We start from the raw sequence: 20,417 nt of genomic DNA on the forward strand, positions 1-20,417 counted from the left end.
AGGAACTCAGACCTGCCAGGAACCTCTGTAAAGAGCCAATACAATAGAACACTAGAGGCCTATTTGCCTATTGAGGAAATGTCAGGCCCAGTGAAGCTGTCATAGTGAAATCTCTAAGCTGTCGGTGGGGCGGGTGATTCTGAAAACCATGGAGTAGGGAGCAGGCAATTAAGGAAAATTGCTTTAATCTGTCTTCAGGTGTGACCCCCCGCCCCACAACTTAAGTCTACCAGAGAGAGAAGTATAGCAATGAGTAAAGCTAAGAGAAATCAGGATAATAATTTTTTTAAATAATAATAATATTTGCTTAGCTTTATTTTTTGAACTGTCTGCAATAAACATTTATACCTACCAAGAGGCACTTTGCTAGATACTGAGAATGCAACACTGACCAAAAACATGAATTCTCCTTTGTTTTTTTTTTTTGAATTCTCCTTTGTTTTATTTGATAGTTCATTAATTTCTGTTCTTTATTTTTTGTCCTACTTTACTCATGTTTTACATTGGTTTCTTTTTTTTTAATTTCTTGGACTGAAAAGGTTAGCTTTTTTTTTCCACTTTCAATCATTTTTTAAAAATATACTTTAATACTAAAAATATATATATATACTTTAATACTATTAATTTCCCTTGAAGTATACTGTTAGCTGCACCCAACAAATTTTGATATGTACTTCTCCCACTGTCACTCAGTTTTAAATAATGTATAGTTTCTGTTGTGAGTTCCTCTTTAATACATGAGGTTTTTAAGGGTGTATTTTAAAGTTTGTACATGCCTATGTGTGTATATAATACAGTCAATCCTCATTATCCACAGGTTCCATATTTTCAAATGCACCAACATGCTAAAATTTACTTGTAACCCCAAAATTAATATGGTACTTTTGCGGTCATCTGTGGACATGTGTATTTTCAGGGCAGTGAAAAGTTTTAAGTTGCCAATGATGCACTCACCCAGGTTTCCAACTGAGGTTGAAATCTCTGCCTTGTTTCGGCTCTCATACTATAAACAAGTATCCTTTCCTCAGTATATTTGGTGCCCCATTGTTCTCATTTTGGGGCTTTTTGTTGGTGATTTTACTGTTTAAAATATTCTCTAAGGGGATGCCTAGGTGGTTCAGTGGTTGAGCATCACTTGGCATGATCCCAAGTCCAGGGTTTGAGTACTACATTGGGCTCCCTGAGAGGAGCCTGCTTCTCCCTCTACCTGTGTCTCTGCCTCTCTCTCTCTGAGTCTCTCAGGAACAAATAAATAAAGTCTTAAAAAAATTAAATAAAATGTCCTCTAAGGATGCCATTCAAGTGCTGTCTAGGGCACTTACAGAGAAAGTATGTGTGTTAAATAAGCTTCATTCATGCATGAGTTATAGCCCTGTTGGTTGTGTATTTGGTGTTAACGAATCAATAACATAATATTAAATAAAGCATCTTTAAACAGAAACACACATAAAACACGATTATGTGTTGATCAGCTGATTAAAATGTTAACACCAGAGGCTCTTAAGAACCAAAGCCTTTATTTCCCCTAGGAAAAATGATGCAGTATTGACTATTTCAAGTGTTTGCAGTAACTTTATAGGACATAGCTACCAGAACAAGAATCATTGTATAGCCTTTTTATTGTTGATTTAGAATTGAATCCCTTTCTGGTCATTACATGTGACTTCTGTAATACTGGTTTTTAAAGACTTACTGAGAATTCCTTAGTGAATGACCTACTTTATGATCAGTCTTTATAAATGTTAACATGTTTATCTAAAAAAATGTGTGTGCTCTATTGGTTGCATTTCAGATTCCAGATATAACCAGTAGATTGAGCTTAGTACATATGTTGGTCACAACTTGTATATTCTAACTACTTTCTAACTACTTTCTTAACTTTTTGATCTATAACTTTATGATACAAGTATGTTGAGATCTCCCACCCTGAGTATGGATTTGTCCATTTGTCTTTGTGTTTGATTTATTTATGTTTGGTGCATAAAAGATCAAGGTTGCTATATCATCTTAGACTATTCATTTTATCATCCTATGTCTCTCATAATTAATGATTTAGCCTGAAATTCTATTTTAATCTTAACATTGCTATAATAGCTTTCTTTGGACTTGTATCTGCATGGCTCATCTTTTTAAAATACCTTTATCGTTTTTCTTTAAGTAAGCTCCACACCCAACACGGGGCTTTTTAATGCCTTTATTTATTTATTTATTTTTTAAATTTTTATTTATTTATTTGACAGAGAGAGAGCACAAGCAGGAAAAGAGGCAGGGAGAGGGAAGGAGCCCAATGTGGGGCTCCATCCCAGGACCCCAGGATCATGATCCAAGCTGAAGGCAGACACTACCAGGCACCCCTTAATACTTTTATTTTTACCTTTTGTTGTCATCTTAAATTTGTTTTAAGATTTTATTATTTAGGGACACCTGGGTGGCTCAGTGGTTGAGCATCTGCCTTTGGCTCAAGTCATGATCCTGGGGTCCTGGAATCAAGTCCCGCATTGGGCTCCCTTTGGGGAGCCTGCTTCTCCCTCTGCCTATGTTTCTGCCTCTCTCTCTGTCTCTCATGAGTAAATAAATGATATCTTTTTAAAAAATCACTTCTTGGCCTTTTGGCTGAGATCAAGTGTAAAAAAAAAAAGATTTTATTATTTATTTGAGAGAGAAAGAGAGCACCAGTGGAAGGGGGGCAGCAGAAAAGCAACTCCCCACTGAACAGGGAGCTTGATGTGGGGCTCTATCTCAGGCGCCCCTTTTGTTTTTATTTTTAGGTCTATTTTCTGGCATATTGTTGAATTTTTTTCCCTACTCTATGTAATATCTTTCTTCCTTTGTTGAGGTATAATTGACACACATTACAGTAGTTTCAGGTGTATAGTAGTTTCAGGTGTAGTATTCAGGCTCCCTACTCAATGGGGAGTCTGCTTCTTGTTCTTCCTCTCCTTCTGCCCCTCTCCACCTCCCCATGACAGAGAGAGAGCCCATGAGCAGGGGGTGGGGTAGAGAAGAGAATCTCATGCTGAATCTCTGCTGAGCATGGAGCCTGAATCAGGGCTTGGTCCCAGGACCCTGAGATCATTACCTGAGGCAAAACCAAGAGTCGGATGCTTAACCAACTGAGCCACTCAGGCGCCCCTGCTACTGTACTTTATAATATCATTACTGATATACACTAGATTCCTGGCCCTATCTGTTTCTTGTATCTTACATATTACCTCTTTGTTCACTTTTTGCTGATGCATATACTTCAGCATTTTTTTTCTTTTCTGTCTGCCTATTATTTCACTTTTTTTTTTAATTTCATAATTTCTTCTTCTTTAGGGTGGTTTTTCTCCTACTTAGATGTTTGAATGTCCAAAATGTAATTATTTTGGTCTGACAAAGTGGGGCTTTCTTTGTTGTTGTTTTTTTTAAGATTTATTTATTGTTATTTTTAATGTATTTTTTAAAAGACTTTATTTATTTATTCATGAGAGACACAGAGAGGGAGGCAGAGAACATAGAGGCAGAATCAGGCTCCTCACAGGGAGCCGGATATAGAACTTGATCCCTGACCCGGGATCATGCCCTGAGCCTAAGGCAGACACTCGACCACTGAGCCACCCAGGAGTCCTTTCCTTTTTTTTTTTTTTTTTTTAAGATTTTATTTATTTATTCATGAGAGACACAGAGAGACAGGCAGAGACATAGACATAGGCAGAGGGAGAAGCAGGCTCCCCCAAGGAGCCAGATACAAAACTCGATCCCAGGACCCCAGGATCACACACTGAACCAAAGGCAGCTGCTTAACTGCTGAGCTACCCAGGCATCTCTATTTATTTTAGAGAGAGAGAGTGCACATGAGGGGCAGAAGGAGAGGGAGAGAGATATCAAGCAGACTCTATGCTGAGCATAGAGCTCAACTCAAGGTTCGATCTCATGACCCTGAGATACCAACCCTGAGATCATGACCTGAGCAGAAACCAGGAGTTGGACACGTAACTAACTTTGCCACCCAGGTGCCCCTGATAAAGTGTTTTATAAAACTATTTTCATCTTAAATATATTCATGGTCTAGTTGCTGATTTTATTAGTTCTCTTTCTTCACATTACATTATGTCTTTAGGAATTCTGATTTGCAAATTAGGCACAAGGTTGTTGAATTTAGAAATGTTATTCCCCTCTTCCTTTGTGCTACCCCCCCCCCCGCCCCCACACACACACCCAACCCTTGTCTAGAGAGTTTGCAATTGCTTGAAGGCCAGAATCAGGTCCTCACTTGGCAGTTCCAGTCACAAAGCCCAAAGGTAATTCAGCTCAGTGCTGATCTCAAAGCATTCAGCTTGCCCTCACAGCAGTCCATGGCATTTCTTCCCAACTTCTTTTCACAGACAACCGAGCCCCTGGCCCATCCAACAGAGTCCGGGCAGTGAGATCCTTCAGAAGCAGGACTCCCAGCCAACACCTTGCTCTGAGCCCCTGAGCCAGCAATCCTCTGCTTCAGGCTGTCATTCTTGTATTTACATTCTTTAGGTTCATGGTGCTCTTGGTGTTAGTTTTGACCCATTCTTGTCTCTGTATTCTCTCAGCATTTTCTTGTCACTACTATGTATTTGGAACAGGAAGCACGAATTTACTGCTGCATCTTAACCAGATCAACCTGAATTATCTTGACCAGGAACACCTGAATTATGTTGAACCTAAGAAAATTAAAAGTAGGGATGCCTGGGTGGCTCAGCGGCTGAGTGTCTGCCTTCGGCTTAGGGCATGATCCCAGGATCCCGGGATCAAGTCCCACATCAGGCTCCCTGCGAGGAATCTGCTTCTCCCTCTGCCTGTGTCTCTGCCATTCCCTGTGTTTTAAATAGATAGATAGATAGATAGATAGATAGATAGATAGATAGATAGATAGATAACCATTCTCTGTGTTTATAAATAAATAAATAAATACCATTCTCTGTGTTTATAAATAAATAAATACCATTCTCTGTGTTTCTAATAAATAAATAAATAGATTTTAAAAAAAATTTTTAAAAGAAAATTGAAAGTAAATACAGGGTGCCTGATGCATTTGGCAGAGGATGCAACTCTTTTTTTCTTTTTTCTTTTTTTTTTCTTTTTTTTTTTTTTAAGATTTTATTTATTTATTCATGGAGACACAGAGAGAGAGAGGGGTGGGGGGCAGAGACACAGACAGAGGGAGAAGCAGGCTCCATGCAGGGAGCCCAACGTGGGACTCGATCCCAGATCTCCAGGATCACACCCCGGGCTGAAGGCAGCGCTAAACCACTAAACCACCGGGGCTGCCCAGAGCATGCAACTCTTGATCTCAGGGTCATTACATCGAGCCCCTACATTGGGGGTAGAGTTTACTTAATAAAAAAATGAATACAAAGAAACTAAAAATAAATAGAATTCCCATATATGGTAATTACCATATATGGTAGCCATATATATATGATCCAGCAATCCTACTTCTGGGTTTATATTCAAAAGAATTGAAAGCAGAGTCTTGATTTCCACATCCATGTTCATTGCAGCATGATACACAAGAGCCAACAGATAGAAGCAGCCCAAATGTCCGTAGCATTTGAATCAATTAAGAAAATCTACACTCTTAGGATGGAATATTATTCAGGCTTAAAAAAAGAGAAAGGAATCTTGTCATCTGCTACAACATGGATGAACACTGAGGACATTTTGCTGAGTGAAATAAGCCAGTTGCAAAAGGACAAATACTCTATGATTCTACTTAGATGAGAAATCTAGAGTAGTCAAAATCACAGAGACAGAAGGTAGAATGATGGTTGCCAGGGACTGGAGGAAGGGGAAATAGGGAGTTGGTTTTTAGTGGGTCTAGAGTTTTCTTTTTGCTAGGTGAAAAAAATTCTATGGATTTTTTACACAACAATATGAATATGGGTAAGATTTTAGAACCATACATTTAAAAATGGTTAAGATGGTAAAAATTTATATTTTGTGCTTAATACCATAATCAAAAATTAAAAATAAATTAAAAGTAATAACATTTTTGCTAGGGAAGAGGAAAAGGTAAATTAAATGATAGAACCCATTGTTAAGCCCTTAAACGAAATAGATCTATAAATTAGTAAAATATCTTTGGGGAGTCATAGCAATAAGTCTCAGAAATCTGGGGCACCTGGGTGGCTCAGTGGTTGAGTGTCTGCCTTTGGCTCAGGTCGTGATCCCAGGGTCCTGGGATCGAGTCCTACATGGGGCTCCCTGCAGGGAGCCTACCTCTCCCTCTTCCTATGTCTGTGCCTCCCTCTGTGTCTCTCATGAATAAATAAAGAAAAACCTAAAAAAGAAAAGTCAGTCTGTTTAGAATGTACTTACCTTTTGATATTCTTGATATACTAAGTAAAAACAAACAGGTTACAGGGGCACCTGGCGGGCTCAGTTGGTAGAGCATGCAACTCTTGATCTTGGGGCCATAAGATTGAGCCCCACACTAAACAGTTTACTTTAAAAAATAAATTAATTAAATAAGTAAATATATTTACAAAATCATTATGTATTACTTGTATACTTCAATAAATTTGCACTTACTCTGACCTAATCATTTTTATTTCTAAGACTTTATCCTAAAGAAATGAACAAAGATGCATTCAGAGATTTATGAGCAAGAATGCTCAATGGTATAATTTATGATAGTCAAAAAAGTAACTAATATTCAGCAGATGAGTGATGTAGGATTGAATACAGCAAAATCATAGCTTTGAAGGAAAGCTCAAATATCTCTGCCTCTCTCTCTGTGTCTCTCATGAATAAATAAATAAATAATCTTAAAAATATTTTTTAATAAAATAAAATAATAAATTGAGGTAATGCATGGAAACCAATCACTCTATAGCCGTCAGTGGCATCATGTAGTTTTATCACAGGGCTGTTGGTAAGAGATGGGACAGGGGAGGCAGTGATTGGAGGCCAATCAAGAGGCGTTCATGCATTACAGGAAGAAGCCAGAATAAGTTATTAGCATGAGGTGTGTTCATGGGAGGAAGAACTTCAGGTGAGGAAAGGAGTGAAGCAATGCATGTCTTCTAACTAGTCTTCTTTGCTTCTTCTAGAGAGCCATGTCCTGCCACCACAGCCAGCTGCTCTGGTTCCGCCGCCTCTATGTGCTATTCTCCAGATACATGAGAATCAACTCCCTGTACTTCCTCTGAAGCCTTGAAGAATTTTCTGATCCAAGGAACAAAGGGAGAAAAATGGCCAGAACGCCCGGGTCCTGGCCTTGAGCTGGCCTATAGCCCTGAACCAAAGGAGATCCCGGTGTGGGGAGGCCTTCCAGAGCTCTGCTGCTCTGTGCTGTGAGGCTCTAACAAAAGGGGGGCCATGCAGACCAGTGGGTTGTCCAAACGTCAGCTTCTTCCTCTGGGAAAAAAAACCCACAGCAGCCAAAACCAAACAAACCCAAGGATAATAATAGCTACCCTGCTAGCTTCTCTAGTTCTTCTGAAAAACAGGTTACATAATGACGTGATGTATGTCAAAACACCTAGCATAGAGCCTGCTATTATTATAAATGATTGTAAAAGCGCTCTGAAATCACTTCACAGATGCCATGATGTGGTATTTTTACACTGTTTCCAAAGGAGGCTCACCAAACACACGCACACACACACACACATAAAATAACCAGTCTATGTTGAATTAGTTCAACCATGGTTCCTTTGATTAATGTTGTAGCTTATGTATCAGATTTGAATCCAGGGAAACTTCTCTATTTAATATCACAGTTGGTAAATTGACTGGGCTCCCAAAGTCTGAACACCATGTCCAGTATTTCATACTGAGATTATTATGATGTGGGCCCTGCCCTGAAGGAGCTTACAGATGTCTCAGCTCCCAGTCTTTTGCGGGAAGCAGGAAATAGGAAGACAAATCTGGAATTGTTGTTTTGTTTTGTTTTGTTAAGACTCAAAAAAATGATGTTTTAAAATTGTGCTACAAACAAAAGCAGTCTGAGGGGTCTAGCTTGGAAGCTATTCCCACAGTCCACCTAATGGTTCAGGGAAGTGGCCTGAGGCAGGGAAGCTCAGTGGTGAAGCATGCAGGCTCTGAATACTTCTGAGCCTGGGTATGAGGCCAGATTTACCAGCAACGTAAAGTCTCTGATGCAATTCTCCCATTTACAAAATGAAAGACAGTCATGGTACCAACTTCAGAGGAGATGATGCCTGGTGGGCGCATAGTAAAGGGTCTGGCACTCAGTCAGAGCTCTGGAGGGACGAGCTACTGGTATTCTGAAATCTACAGAATAAGCAGGCATAATTCAGAGGGACTCACATAAGTAGAAGTCCTGACACAGAAAGGATCTTGGAAAAAAAAAGAAAGGATCTTGGTGTGCATTGTCCAGTGAGTATCCTCTCTGCCCCTCGGATGAAGGCTTGCATTGCTGTCTCCATAGCAACAGGTTAGAGATCTCTCTTGAATGCCTCCTAGGGGCCAAAGGGGATTGACAGAGCTATCAGGCCCTGTAGCTGGAATCGAAATGCAAATCCGGTTGTTATCTGTCTACATAAAATTTGTCAATAGGTCCTAATAGCCTCCATAGAAACTGAGAAGGTATAAGCCACCAATGCTGGTTAGAGCTGGGGGTGCTGAGAGGGGGCAGGGACAAGCTGCCTCCTATCCTGCTGCTGAGAAGACACAGGCACTGAACTAGCCTCTCTGGACTGCAAGTCTCAGTATGTTTTGTTTTGTTTTTTTTTTAAGATTTTATTTATTTATTCATAAGAGATACACAGAGAGAGGCAGAGACACAGGCAGTGGGAGAAGCAGGCTCCCTGCGGGGAACCGTATGTGGGACTCAATCCTGGGACTCCAGAATCATGCCCTGAGCCAAAGGCAGACGCTCAACGGCTGAGCCACCCATGCTACCCAAGTCTCAATATGTATTAAGAGCTTATAAAATACCCGTACCCTGCGACCTAAGGAAATACTTTAAAATTAAATGTATACATACAGACATCATCACAGTATTATTTATAATAACACAATTAGAAAATCCCAGTGATGCAATCATAGCAACGAGAAAATGTTTGTTTTATTAAATTTTATTATTTTATTATTATTATTTAAGATTTTATTTATTTATTCATGAGAGACACGGAGAGAGAAAGAGGCAGAGACACAGACGGAGAGAGAAGCAGGCTCCAAGCAGGGAGCCCGACGTGCGACTGGATCCCGGGTCTCCAGGATCACACCCCGGGCTGAAGACGGCACTAAATCGCTGAGCCACCCGGGATGCCCTATTTTTTTATTTTTTAAAAAATATTTATTTTTTCATGAGAGACACAGAGAGAGAGGCAGAGACATAGGCAGAGGCAGAAGCAGGCTCCATGCAGGGAGCCCGATGTGGCACTCAATCCTGGGACTCCAGGATCACGACCTGAGCCAAAGGCAGACAACCGCTGAGCCACCCAGGCATCCCTGTTTTACTAAGTTTTAGAAAGCAAGTTAGGAATGATACAATCTCGTTTTAGTTAAACATACATGCACAGATAAATACATCTGTGTGTATACTCGCACATAAAAGTGTGTGTGTAGAGAGAAAAAGAGAGAGAGAGATACACAGAGATATATATCCAAAAGCTATTTACTGGGGTGACTGGCCAGCTCAATTGGTAGAGCACAGGATTCTTGATCTTGGGATGTCTTGAGTTCAAGCCCCATGTTGGGTGTAGAGCTTGCGTTTAAAAAAAAAGTAATTACCAATTAGTAAGGTTATCTTTCTAAAATGAACATTTAAAAATAAATAAATAAATAAATAAATAAATAAAAAATAAAATGAACATTTATAATTTTAAAGGATTTTGTTGTTTATGAATAGTTTTGATGTGATAAAACACTTTTGATAAAATGTAAAGCTAAAAAAATGTGCATGGGCAGGGGCATGAGTGCATGAGTCGGTTCAGCATCTGACTTCAGCTCAGGTCGTGATCTCAGGGATTGAACCCCACCTCAGGCTCCCTGCTTAGCTTGGAGTCTTCTTGTCTTTCTTCCCCTCCCTTTGCCCCTCTCCCTGCTCGTGCTCTCTCTTTCAATACATAAATAAAACCTTTTTTAAAAATGTGTATAGCCAGGATAATCTCAATCATGTATAGAAACGATTCATTAAAGAGAAGCCAGCTATTTATACACTGCTGACAGGCATGTAATGGTACAGACTCTGAAGGGCAACATGGCAATTTCTAGTAAAGTTACATATTCTCTGATCCAGCATTTCCACTTCTAGTAATTTACACTATAAATTTACATGTTTAAAAGATTTAAGGGACCCTGAAAGACTTTATAATAGTAAAATACTGCACCAGTCCAAACACTACCAATAAGGATTGCCTAAATAAGTGTGGGTACACCAGTAAAATAGAATGCCACAAAATTATTAAAAATAATAAGGCAGGCAGCCCTGGTGGCGCAGCGGTTTAGTGCCGCATGCAGCCCGGGGTGTGATCCTGGAGACCCTAGATCGAGTCCCACGTTGGGCTCCCTGCATGGAGCCTGCTTCTCCCTCTGCCTGTGTCTCTGCCTCTCTCTCTCTCTCTCTCTCTCTCTGTGTGTCTCTATGAATAAACAAAATCTTAAAAAATAATAATAATAAGGCAATGCACTGATACAGCGAGATCTCCAAGATATACAGTTAACTGGAAAAAATCCAGATGCAGAACAGTGTTTGAGAATGCAACCATTAGTGGGGGAAAAAATATATATGTCTACACATCCAATTGCATGTGAACAAATGGGATATTTCTGGTTACAGTGCTTGTCTACAAAAGGAAATTGAGTGAGAGGAAGGGAATGGATACCTTTTTTGTCCCTTTTGAATTTTATACCATGCACATATATTCCCTATTCAAAAATACTTTTTAAATTTGGAGGTTAGAAAGCTGAGTAGAATCATCAATAGTAGTTGCTTCTGAATGGTGGGATTTGAGTTCTTTTCTGCTGTTGTTTTACTGCCCATGTTGGCATTTTTGTTTTTTTAATAAATTAGGTAAAAGTCCAGGTGGAAATGAAAACAAGCTAACATTTTTATTTCCTGGTGACGGGGGCTTGATTCTGATCCCTGTTGCTGGAGAGCAAGCTCCCCCTATGGCTGGCTCTGTCCATCCCAACACCCTGGGGGCATTGCAGGGCCTGGGGCACCTGCAGCTGCAGGCTCCCCTCAGAGATCCCAGTGGGACCAGAGATTCTCCCTGGTGCCTGAAGAGAGCACTGGACAGCAGCGTGGGAGGGAAGGATGCCCCTCGAAGCCAGTAGGGCTGCCGCTGGACCGGGGAGTAGGGCCTGTGCTCAGGTGAGGGGAAAGGTATCGTGTGCAGGGTAGCCCTGGGGACACATGGCAAAAAATGCCTCTGTGCAAACTGTCAGAAAGCAGCCCTTCCTCCAGGGAGACATATGCCCTCACCAGAGCAAACAGCCTGGTGAGAGGAGCACAGACTACCCACTCCACCCTCTGAGCCACACACTTGTAGAGTTAACCTGCAAAACTGTACAGTGGCCCTGAAGGCTAGAGCCAAGATGTTCATGGTTTCTTCAAGCCACAAGGCAAGGAAAGAAGGAAGGAAGGGGAGGAGGGAGGGAGGCAGGGAGAGGGCCAACCACACACAAACTAGATCTCAGCTAATTAAGAATTAGCTTGCCCAGAGTCCTGGGAGGCCAGCTGGTTCAGGGTTGGGGTGCTATTCCTGCTCCCTGCGGTTGGGAGAGGGTTACCCCTCATCAGAGGGACCTGTAGACCCTTCACAGTGGCTTCAGAGAGGGCCAGGGGTTTGCTAGTTCTTACCTCTGGCCCAGAAGAGCAGAAAGTGCCCGGTCTCCACCACTCACTGCTTTGCCACTGCTCGGGACCAAGGGCGACCAGACACAGTAGGAAAGGGAAGCCCTCTCCCAAGGAAGCTCAGGAGGAAAGGAAGTTCCCCTCTGCAGGGGGCAGCCTTCCCCGAAGGAGGATTGAATGAGGGACTTCATCAAGAACAAAATGAAAGCTCAGGCCCTAGCCCAGACACAAAAGGATGTTTCTCAGGAGTGGCCAAGTCAGTAATCTGGAGGATCAACTAGAAGATACCTCTCAGGACCCAGAGGACGGGAAGCTCAGAAATGGAAAACATGATGGAAATTAGACCTGAAAAATACATCTAAGGAAAAAAAAATCAGGAGACCTAAGATGTGAGTAATGGGAGTTCCAGAAGGAGAAACACTTACAGATGGGGATAATGGAGAATTTATATAATCTGGAAGAGAATTGAGTCAGTGCACCAGAAGGGCTCACCATATTCTAGCCAGCTTTGATTTTTTTTAAAAGATACACATAGGGGTGCCTGGGTAGCTCAGTCGGTTAAGCATCTGCTTTCAGCTCATGTCATGATCCTGGGGTCCTGGGATTGAGCCCCACATCAGGCTCCACACTCAATGGGGGTTGGGGGGGTGTCTGCTTCTCTCTCTCCCTCTGTCCCTTCCCCCCTGCTCTCTCTCTGTGTCAAAGAAATAAATAAAATCTTTTTAAAAATAGTAAAAATATACATGTGTGAGCTGCAAAATCCTAAAATTTCAAGTGGGGGAGGGAGATAAAAGTATTGTGAAGGTCTCCTATGGGTTCAATGGGAAGCTCTGGAGGAGAAGCACCTTTAAAAGAAAAGAGAGATTTTATTTGTTTATTCATGAGAAACACAGAGAGAGGCACAGACAGAAGCCAGCTCCACGCAGGGAGCCTGACGTGGGACTCAATCCTGGGTCTCCAGGATCAGACCCTGGGCTGAAGGTGGCACTAAACCGCTGAGCTACTCAGGCTGCCCTGGAGGAGAAGCATCTTGAAGTGATAAAGTACCAGGGGCTCCGTCTGGGTCTGCAGGACAGGACAGGTAACCACCTGCAGCTTTGAAAAGATAGAATCACAATTAACTAAGCAGAAAAGAAGAAACAAAAAGAAATCTAAAAGACACCAAAGTAAAAGGGGAAAAAAAGGAAGACAGGAAGCAAAGCATAAAATGGAAAGATACAATGGAAATGATACAAAAAGAATCGAATCAAGTATCAGTTACTTCAAACAAAAAAAGGAATGAGCTAATTTCCCTACCAAACCTGAGTTAGAAAACAAAATCTAGCATCTAGACATAACAAAGAGAGGCTAAAAATAAAAGGATGTGTCACCTACCATGTACCAAGCGAAGGCACACAAACCAGAAGAGGGACAACACATATCCAAGCATCAAAAAGCCTGGAACAATGGGAGATATTTTAGACAGGCACCCGATTCTCTCCATGAGAAGATACGCACCCCATATCACAGCAGCCAGATACTTGCAACAAACTGTCTCAGAGACCCAAGTTATTTTAAAAACACAAAACACAATAATAATGAAAGGCTTTAATATTCTTTCAGAACGCTGACAAATCAAGGTGGCAAAAAGTAAAGACAGCATTTGGGTAATATAAAGAACTTAAATAAAGTCAGTACTCACTTATGTGATAAAATATTTACAAAATTCAATTATTGATTGGCCCCTGAGAAATCCCTAATAAATTTCCCGAAGTAAATTTTGCAGGCCACATTTTTTTATCATCATCATCCAATACGTTTCAATAAGTTTATAAAATGACCCCAAAGCCTCTACAGAGAAACCAAGAAACATCCTCCAAAATGACCTCTAGACCAAAGAAAAAATTATAAACTAACTAGAAGATAATAAAAATGACGTTTTGTATGGGACCTATCTCCAGGTGATCTGTACTTTTTCATTTTTTAAAAAGATTGAAATTAAGTGAACTACGTGATTCAATGCAAAGAAATCTACAATATAAACCAAGCGAAAGTAGCAAGAGGGATTTAATACAGATGAAGGAGAAAAATAAAAAGATGGTGGAAAGGTTCTAAGTTTTCTTTGAAAAATCAAATAAGCCAACACCTGGCAAATCCAATGGAGAAAAAGGGAAAACGCAAGTGCCATTATCAGGAACAGGATGGATACTATGGCCACAAAAATGGAAAAGACTGAAAAAACTATAAGAGATGTTAATGCAAGTCTGTGGCAACGCAACTGAAACTCTGCAAGAAACGGATGACTTCCTAGGAAATTTTGGGCTCCCACCGAACCCTACCAGGATGTCTTAAATAGGGTCCAGGCATTTCAATCCCATAAAATGCAGGGTTGTGTCACTGTGAGATTAATCCAAACCAATACTTTTTAATCTTCCAAGGACTCAGCATCGGGCCACCCAGCACTACAGTATCAGGGTTCCCAGGCCACAGCTGTTCTGCCTTTGGCCAAGCCTAGTAGGGAGGGCAGGACACCCAGGCAGCACCAGGCTCAGCATCAACTGCAAGGCGGGGGTGGGAGGGAAGGGAGACTAGCCAGGCTCTGTGTCCAGGTTGGTCCCCAGGACAGATTGATGGTGGCTGTTTCCTCCCACTGGGAAGTGTCACACTGTCCCTTTTGTTGAGTCCTTGCAAAGTAGAACATGCTTCAAGAGCAAGTCCCTAACAGGTGGTCATCTTCAAATCCCCTTCCAAGCTCACACTGCAGTACACCTTGGCGGGCCCACACTAGAGAATAGGCAGGGGGCCACAACTGGATTATATAATAATGGCAGTGCATCTGATTAATGGAATTTTATATGGCCAAAATTTACTTTAAAAAAGAACAGACCCAAGAACCACAGAAAAATGAGAAAGGTAACTATATTTTTTTCTTTCTTTTTTTAAATTTAAGGGTTTTATTTATTTATTCATGAAAGACAGAGAGAGAGGCGAGAGACACGCAGAGACACAGGCAGAGGGAGAAGCAGGCCCTACGCAGAGAGCCCGATGTGGGACTCGATCCCAGGTCTCCAGGATCAGGCCCCAGCCCGAAGGCGGTGCTAAGCCGCTGAGCCACTGGGGCTGCCCCTATAATAGATTTTTTTAAAGACTTATTTATTTGAGGGGCGGGGGGTGCAGAGGGAAAGAAATCTCAAGCAGTGCTGAGCACAGAGCCTGACACGGGTCTCAATCCCACAACCCTGAGATCATGACCTCAGCCGAAACCAAGAGTCAGGTACTTAACCAACTGAGTCACCTAGGCGCCACTAAAACATACTTTTTTTTTTAAAGATTCCTCGTCTAGATGGTTTTATAGCTATCTAAAGATAATTCCAATATTATCCAGAGGAACTAAATATATACAAAAGTACTCCAGTTCATACACAAAATAGCAAAACATGATCTAGCCCAACAAGTAAAAATCACTGACAATTTTATTTGCAAATAGAGGCATACCTTTTTTTATTGTACTTTGCTTTATTGCTCTTCACAAATATTGCATTTTTTACAAATTAAAGATTTGAGGCAACCCTGTGTTGAGAAAGTCTGCTGGTGCATTTTCCTAACAGCATGTGCTCACCTTGTGTTACAATGGAACATTTATGGGAATTCTTGCAATATTTTGGTTTTTTTCTTGCAATATTTAAATGTTTTCATTATTGTTATATTTGTTATGGTGATCTGTGATCAGTGATCTTTGATGTTACCACCATAATTATTTCGAGACAACCACAAACCCTGCCCATATAAGATGGTGAACTTAATTTTAGTATATGTGCTGCCAAAGCAAACACAAGATAGTGAACTTAATAATAAATGTTGTGCATACTCTGACTGCTGACTGGCCATCCCCCACCTCTCACCCTCTCTTTTGGGCCTTTCTAGTCTCTGAGACACAATATTGAAATGAGGCCAATTAATAACCCTACCATGGCTTCGACGGGTTGGAGTGAAAGGACGAGTCACATGTCTCTCACCCCTGAAACCAAAAGCTAGACATGATTGAGCTTAGTGAGGTAGGTATCTCAGAAGCTGAGACAGGCTGAAAGCGAGGCCTCTTGCACCAAACAGCCAAGCTTGGAATGCAGAGGAGAAGTTCCTGAAGGAAAGGGTAAGTGCCACTCCAGGGACCACACGGATGAGAACAAAGCACTCTTGGATGTGGAGAAAGGTTTAGTGTTCTGGAGAGAAGGCCAAACCAACCCCAACACTCCCTGAAGCCAAAGCCTAACCCAGAGCCAGGCCCTGACTCCCTTCCCTTCTGTGAAGGCTGGGAGGTGAGGAAGCTGCAGGAGAAAGTCTGAAGCTAGCAGAGGTTGGTTCCTGAGGTTTAAGGAAAGAAGCCATCTCCGTACCAACAAAGAGAAAGGTCAAGCAGCAAGTGCTGATGCAGAAGCTGCAGCAAGTTCTCCAGAAGATGGAGCTCAGATAACAAATGAAGGTGGCTGTACTCAACAACAGATTTACAATATAGATGAAACAGCCTTCTTTTGGAAGAAAATGCCATCTAGAACTTCCATAGCTGGAGAAGAGAAGTCAATGTCCAGCTTCAAAGCTTCAAAGGTCAGGCTGACTCTCCTGCTGAGGCTCATGAAGCTGGTGACTTGAAGTTGAAGCCAATGCTCATTAGTATTTTAAAAATCCTAGGACCCTTAAGAATTGTGCTAAATCTACTCTGCCATGTACATTGTTTATAACATGGTTTACTGAATATTTTAAGCCAAATGTTCATACCTCCTGCTCAGAGGAAAAAAGATTTCAAATATTCCTGCTCATTGACAATGCACTTGGTCACCCAAGAGCTCCGATGGAGATGCACAGTGAGATTTATGCTGTTTTCAGGCCTGCTAACACAACATCCATTCGGCACCCGTGGGCCAGGAGTAATTTCAACTTTCAGGTCTTCTTTCTTTTTTTCTAAGATTTTATTTATTTATTCATGAGAGACACAGAGAGAGAGAGAGAGAGAGAGAGAGAGAGAGGCAGAGACACAGGCAGAGGGAGAAGCAGGCTCCATGCTGGGAGCCCGACGTGGGACTTGATCCTGGGTCTCCAGGATCACACCCTGGGCTGAAGGCGGCACTAAACCCCTGAGCCACCCAGGCTGCCCTCAGGTCTTCTTATTTAAGAAATATACTTCATAAGGCCCTGGTTGCCATAGACAGTGATTCCTCTGATGGATCTGGACAAAGTAAATTGAAGACCTTCTGGAAAGTATTTGTCATTCTAGGTGCCATTAGAAATATTTGTGAAAAAAAAAAAGAGAAATATTTGTGATTCGTGGGAAGAGGGCAAAATATCAATATGAACAGGAGTTTGAAAGAATTTGATTCCAACCCTATGGATGACTCTGAGGGGTTCAAGACTTCAGTGGAGGAAGTAACTGAAGATGTGAAAAACAGCATGAGAGCCAGAGGGGGGGAAAAAAAAAAAAGAACCAGAAGCAAAAGTGGCACCTGAACATGGGACTGAACGCCTACAATCTCATAAAACTTAACAGATCATAAGCTGCTTCTTATGTATGAGCCAAGAATGTGATTTCTTGATGGAATCTATTCCTGGTCAAGATGGTTAAAACGACCCTCCACCAGCAAAATAGAATACAACTCGCTGGAGGTTCAGATAATGGTTAGCATTTTTTAGCAATAAAGTATTTTTAATTAAGGTGTGTAATTTTTTTCAGACATAATACTAAGACACTCGATAGAATACAATAGAGTGAAATATAACTTTATACACACTAGGAAACCAAAAAATTCATTTGACTTACTTTATTGTAATATTCACTTTATTGTGGTGGTCTGGAACCCAACCCAGAGTATCTCTGGGGTATGCCTGTATAGATACAAAAATGTAGAAGAAAATATTGGTAACTTGAATCCAGCAGTGCATCAAAAGAAATACTATTCCACAACCGAATAGGATATTATTCTAAAATCTAAGAATGGTCTCACTTGGGGAAATCCATCAACATAACTCATTACACTAACAAATTAAGAAGAATAATCATATTCTTTTATTTATAGGTACTGTGAGATTAACAAAATTCAGTCACTATTTCTGTAACAATTTTTAAGAAATATAGGAGAAAAGGGGATCCCTGGGTGGCGCAGTGGTTTGGCTCCTGCCTTTGGCCCAGGGCGCGATCCTGGAGACCCGGGATCGAATCCCACGTCGGGCTCCCGGTGCATGGAGCCTGCTTCTCCCTCTGCCTATGTCTCTGCCTCTCTCTCTCTTTCTCTCTCTCTCTCTCTGTGACTATGATAAACAAATAATAAAAAAAAAGAATAAGAAATATAGGAGAAAAGAATACAACTTAAGTAAAGACTATGTACCCAAACCCAGCAGTCTGAAACTAAGTGGACATAGTAGGAATGAAACTCTATCATCATCATCAGTTAAATTGTTTTGAAGGGTGAAGCTACTGAAGTAGAACAGAACAGTAAAATAATTGGTGTAAGTTTTAGAAGAGATGGCTCTGTTTAGAAACCCAAGAGAGAAAAAAAAAAAAAAAAGAAACCCAAGAGATGTCAATAAAATCTACTATAGTAAATGAGGAAATTTGTATAGCAACTGGACATCTTTACAAAAATCTATGGATTTTTGTAGTTTTACTCTAATTGACAATATTTACTTTAATTGACAAGAATTCGACAGATGTGAAAATAAAAAATTTCCAGGGATGCCTGGGTGGCTCAGCAGTTGAGCGTCTACCTTTGGCTCAGGTCATGATCCCAGGTCCTGAGATCAAGTCCCATGTTAGGCTCCCTGCAAGGAGCCTGCTTCTCTCTCTGTCTATGTCTCGCCTCTCTCTGTGTGTCTCAGTACTAAATAAATAAAATCTTTAAAAAAATAAGAAAAAAATTTTATTTTATTTTATTTATTTATTTTTTTTTTTAGAAAAAAATTTTAAAATTAAAAAAAATTGTCCAGGGGCTGGCTCAGTTGGAGGAGCATGTGACTCTTGATCTCGGAATCATGAGTTCAAGCCCCACACTGGGAGTAGAGATTACTTAAAATAAGTAAACCATGGGATCCCTGGGTGGCTCAGCGGTTTGGCGCCTGCCTTTGGCCCAGGGCACGATCCTGGAGCCCTGGGATCGAGTCCCACGTCGGGCTCCTGGTGCATGGAGCCTGCTTCTCCCTCTGCCTGTGTCTCTGCCTCTCTCTCTCTCTCTCTATCATAAATAAATAAATAAATAAATAAATAAATAAATAAATCTTTAAAAAAATAAGTAAACCATAAATAAAAATTTAAAAATTCCATTCTCGTCAACATCAAGAACTGCAAAATGCCTAGACATGAGTTTTTTTTTTTTTTAAGATTTTATTTATTGATTGATGAGAGACACAGAGAGAAAGAAAGAGGCAGAGACACAGGCAGAGGGAGAAGCAGGCTCCATGCAGGGAGCCCGATGTGGGACTCGATCCCGGGGCTCCAGGATCATGCTCCTGGCTGAAGGTGGCGCTAAACCTCTGAGCCACCGGGGCTGCCCGAGAAATGAGTTTAACATAAAGGATATAAGGTCTATCTAAATTTTATAACCACTATTAAAATCCCAGCCATCTTTTTTGGCAGAAATTGACAAGCTAATCCTAAAATTCATGTGGAATTGCAAGAGAGTTAGAAGCCAAAAACAATCTTACAGAACAAAGTTGGAAGACTCACATAATCCCAATTTCAAAATTACTACAAAGACCTAAATGTAAGAGCCAAAACTATTCGACTCTTAGAAGGAAACCTGTAAATCTTTGACCTTGCATTAGAGAAATGTCTTTTTTTTAAAGATTTTATTTATTTATTTATTTGAGAGAGAGAGATAGAGAGTGAGCAGGAAAGAGAGGGAGAGAGAATCTGAAGCAGACTCTGTGCTGAGTCCAGAACCCCACATGGGGCCTGATCTCACAACGACAAGATCATTATCCCAGCTGAAACCAAGAGTCAGACGCTTTACTGACTGAGCTACCCAGGTACCCCGACAACAGTTTCTTAAATATGACACCAAAAGTACAAGCAAAAGAAAAAATAGAAAACTTCTGCTTCACAGGACACTATCAAGAAAATGAAATGGGAGAAAGTGTTTGGAAATTGTATATTTGACTAGGGTCTAGTATCCAGAATATATAAAGAAGTCTTACAATTCAACAGAAAAACAACCTAATTAAAAAATAGGGAGAGGGACACCTGGGTGGCTCAGTGGCTGAGCATCTGCCTTTGCCTCAGGTCACGATCCTGGGGTCCTGGTATCAAGCCCCACATTGGGCTCACCACAGGGAGCCTGCTTCTCCCTCTGCCTGTGTCCCTGCCTCTCTCTGTGTCTGTGTGTCTCTCATGAATAAATAAACAAAATCTCAAAAAAAAAAAAAGGCAAGAGACTTGAATATATAATTCTTCCAGAAGATATACAAATGGCCAAAAATCATAAGAGCATCATTAGTCATGAAGGAAATGCAAATAAAAACACAATGAGATACTATTTCACACCAGCAGGATGGCTATGATTAGAGCAGACTAACAAAGACTGAATAACAACAAGTGTTGGTGAGCATATGGAGCGATCAGAACCTTCATGTATTTTTGGTGGGAATGTAAAATGATGTAGCTCCTGTGGAA

The 20,417-nt window shown here is 41.0% G+C and overlaps 1 protein-coding gene and 1 long non-coding RNA gene across 5 annotated transcripts in view; one reads left to right on the forward strand and one right to left on the reverse strand.

Moving 5' to 3' along the window:
• Positions 1–7,551, forward strand: part of PIGL (phosphatidylinositol glycan anchor biosynthesis class L) — an 85,637-nt gene extending 78,086 nt beyond the window's left edge. For 3 of the 4 annotated variants that reach the window (XM_077892522.1, XM_077892525.1, XM_077892523.1), the window contains one exon: positions 7,068–7,551. In XM_077892522.1, the coding sequence (XP_077748648.1) occupies positions 7,068–7,166 (99 nt within the window). In that variant the 3' untranslated portion in view covers positions 7,167–7,551. Of the gene's footprint in view, positions 1–4,367; positions 5,105–7,067 lie in introns of those variants that run through there. The other variant, XM_077892524.1, reaches the window with a different exon arrangement.
• A 5,094-nt stretch (positions 7,552–12,645) lies between these two features.
• Positions 12,646–17,873, reverse strand: LOC144310846 (uncharacterized). The gene is made up of 3 exons (XR_013376486.1): positions 17,574–17,873; positions 13,160–13,222; positions 12,646–12,880 (listed from the first exon to the last, which is right to left on the reverse strand). It is a non-coding gene; the product is annotated as an uncharacterized LOC144310846 (long non-coding RNA).
• Between the last annotated feature and the right edge of the window lie 2,544 nt (positions 17,874–20,417).

The sequence above is a fragment of the Canis aureus genome, chromosome 3, assembly GCF_053574225.1.
Source record: "Canis aureus isolate CA01 chromosome 3, VMU_Caureus_v.1.0, whole genome shotgun sequence".
Classification (NCBI taxonomy): domain Eukaryota; kingdom Metazoa; phylum Chordata; class Mammalia; order Carnivora; family Canidae; genus Canis; species Canis aureus.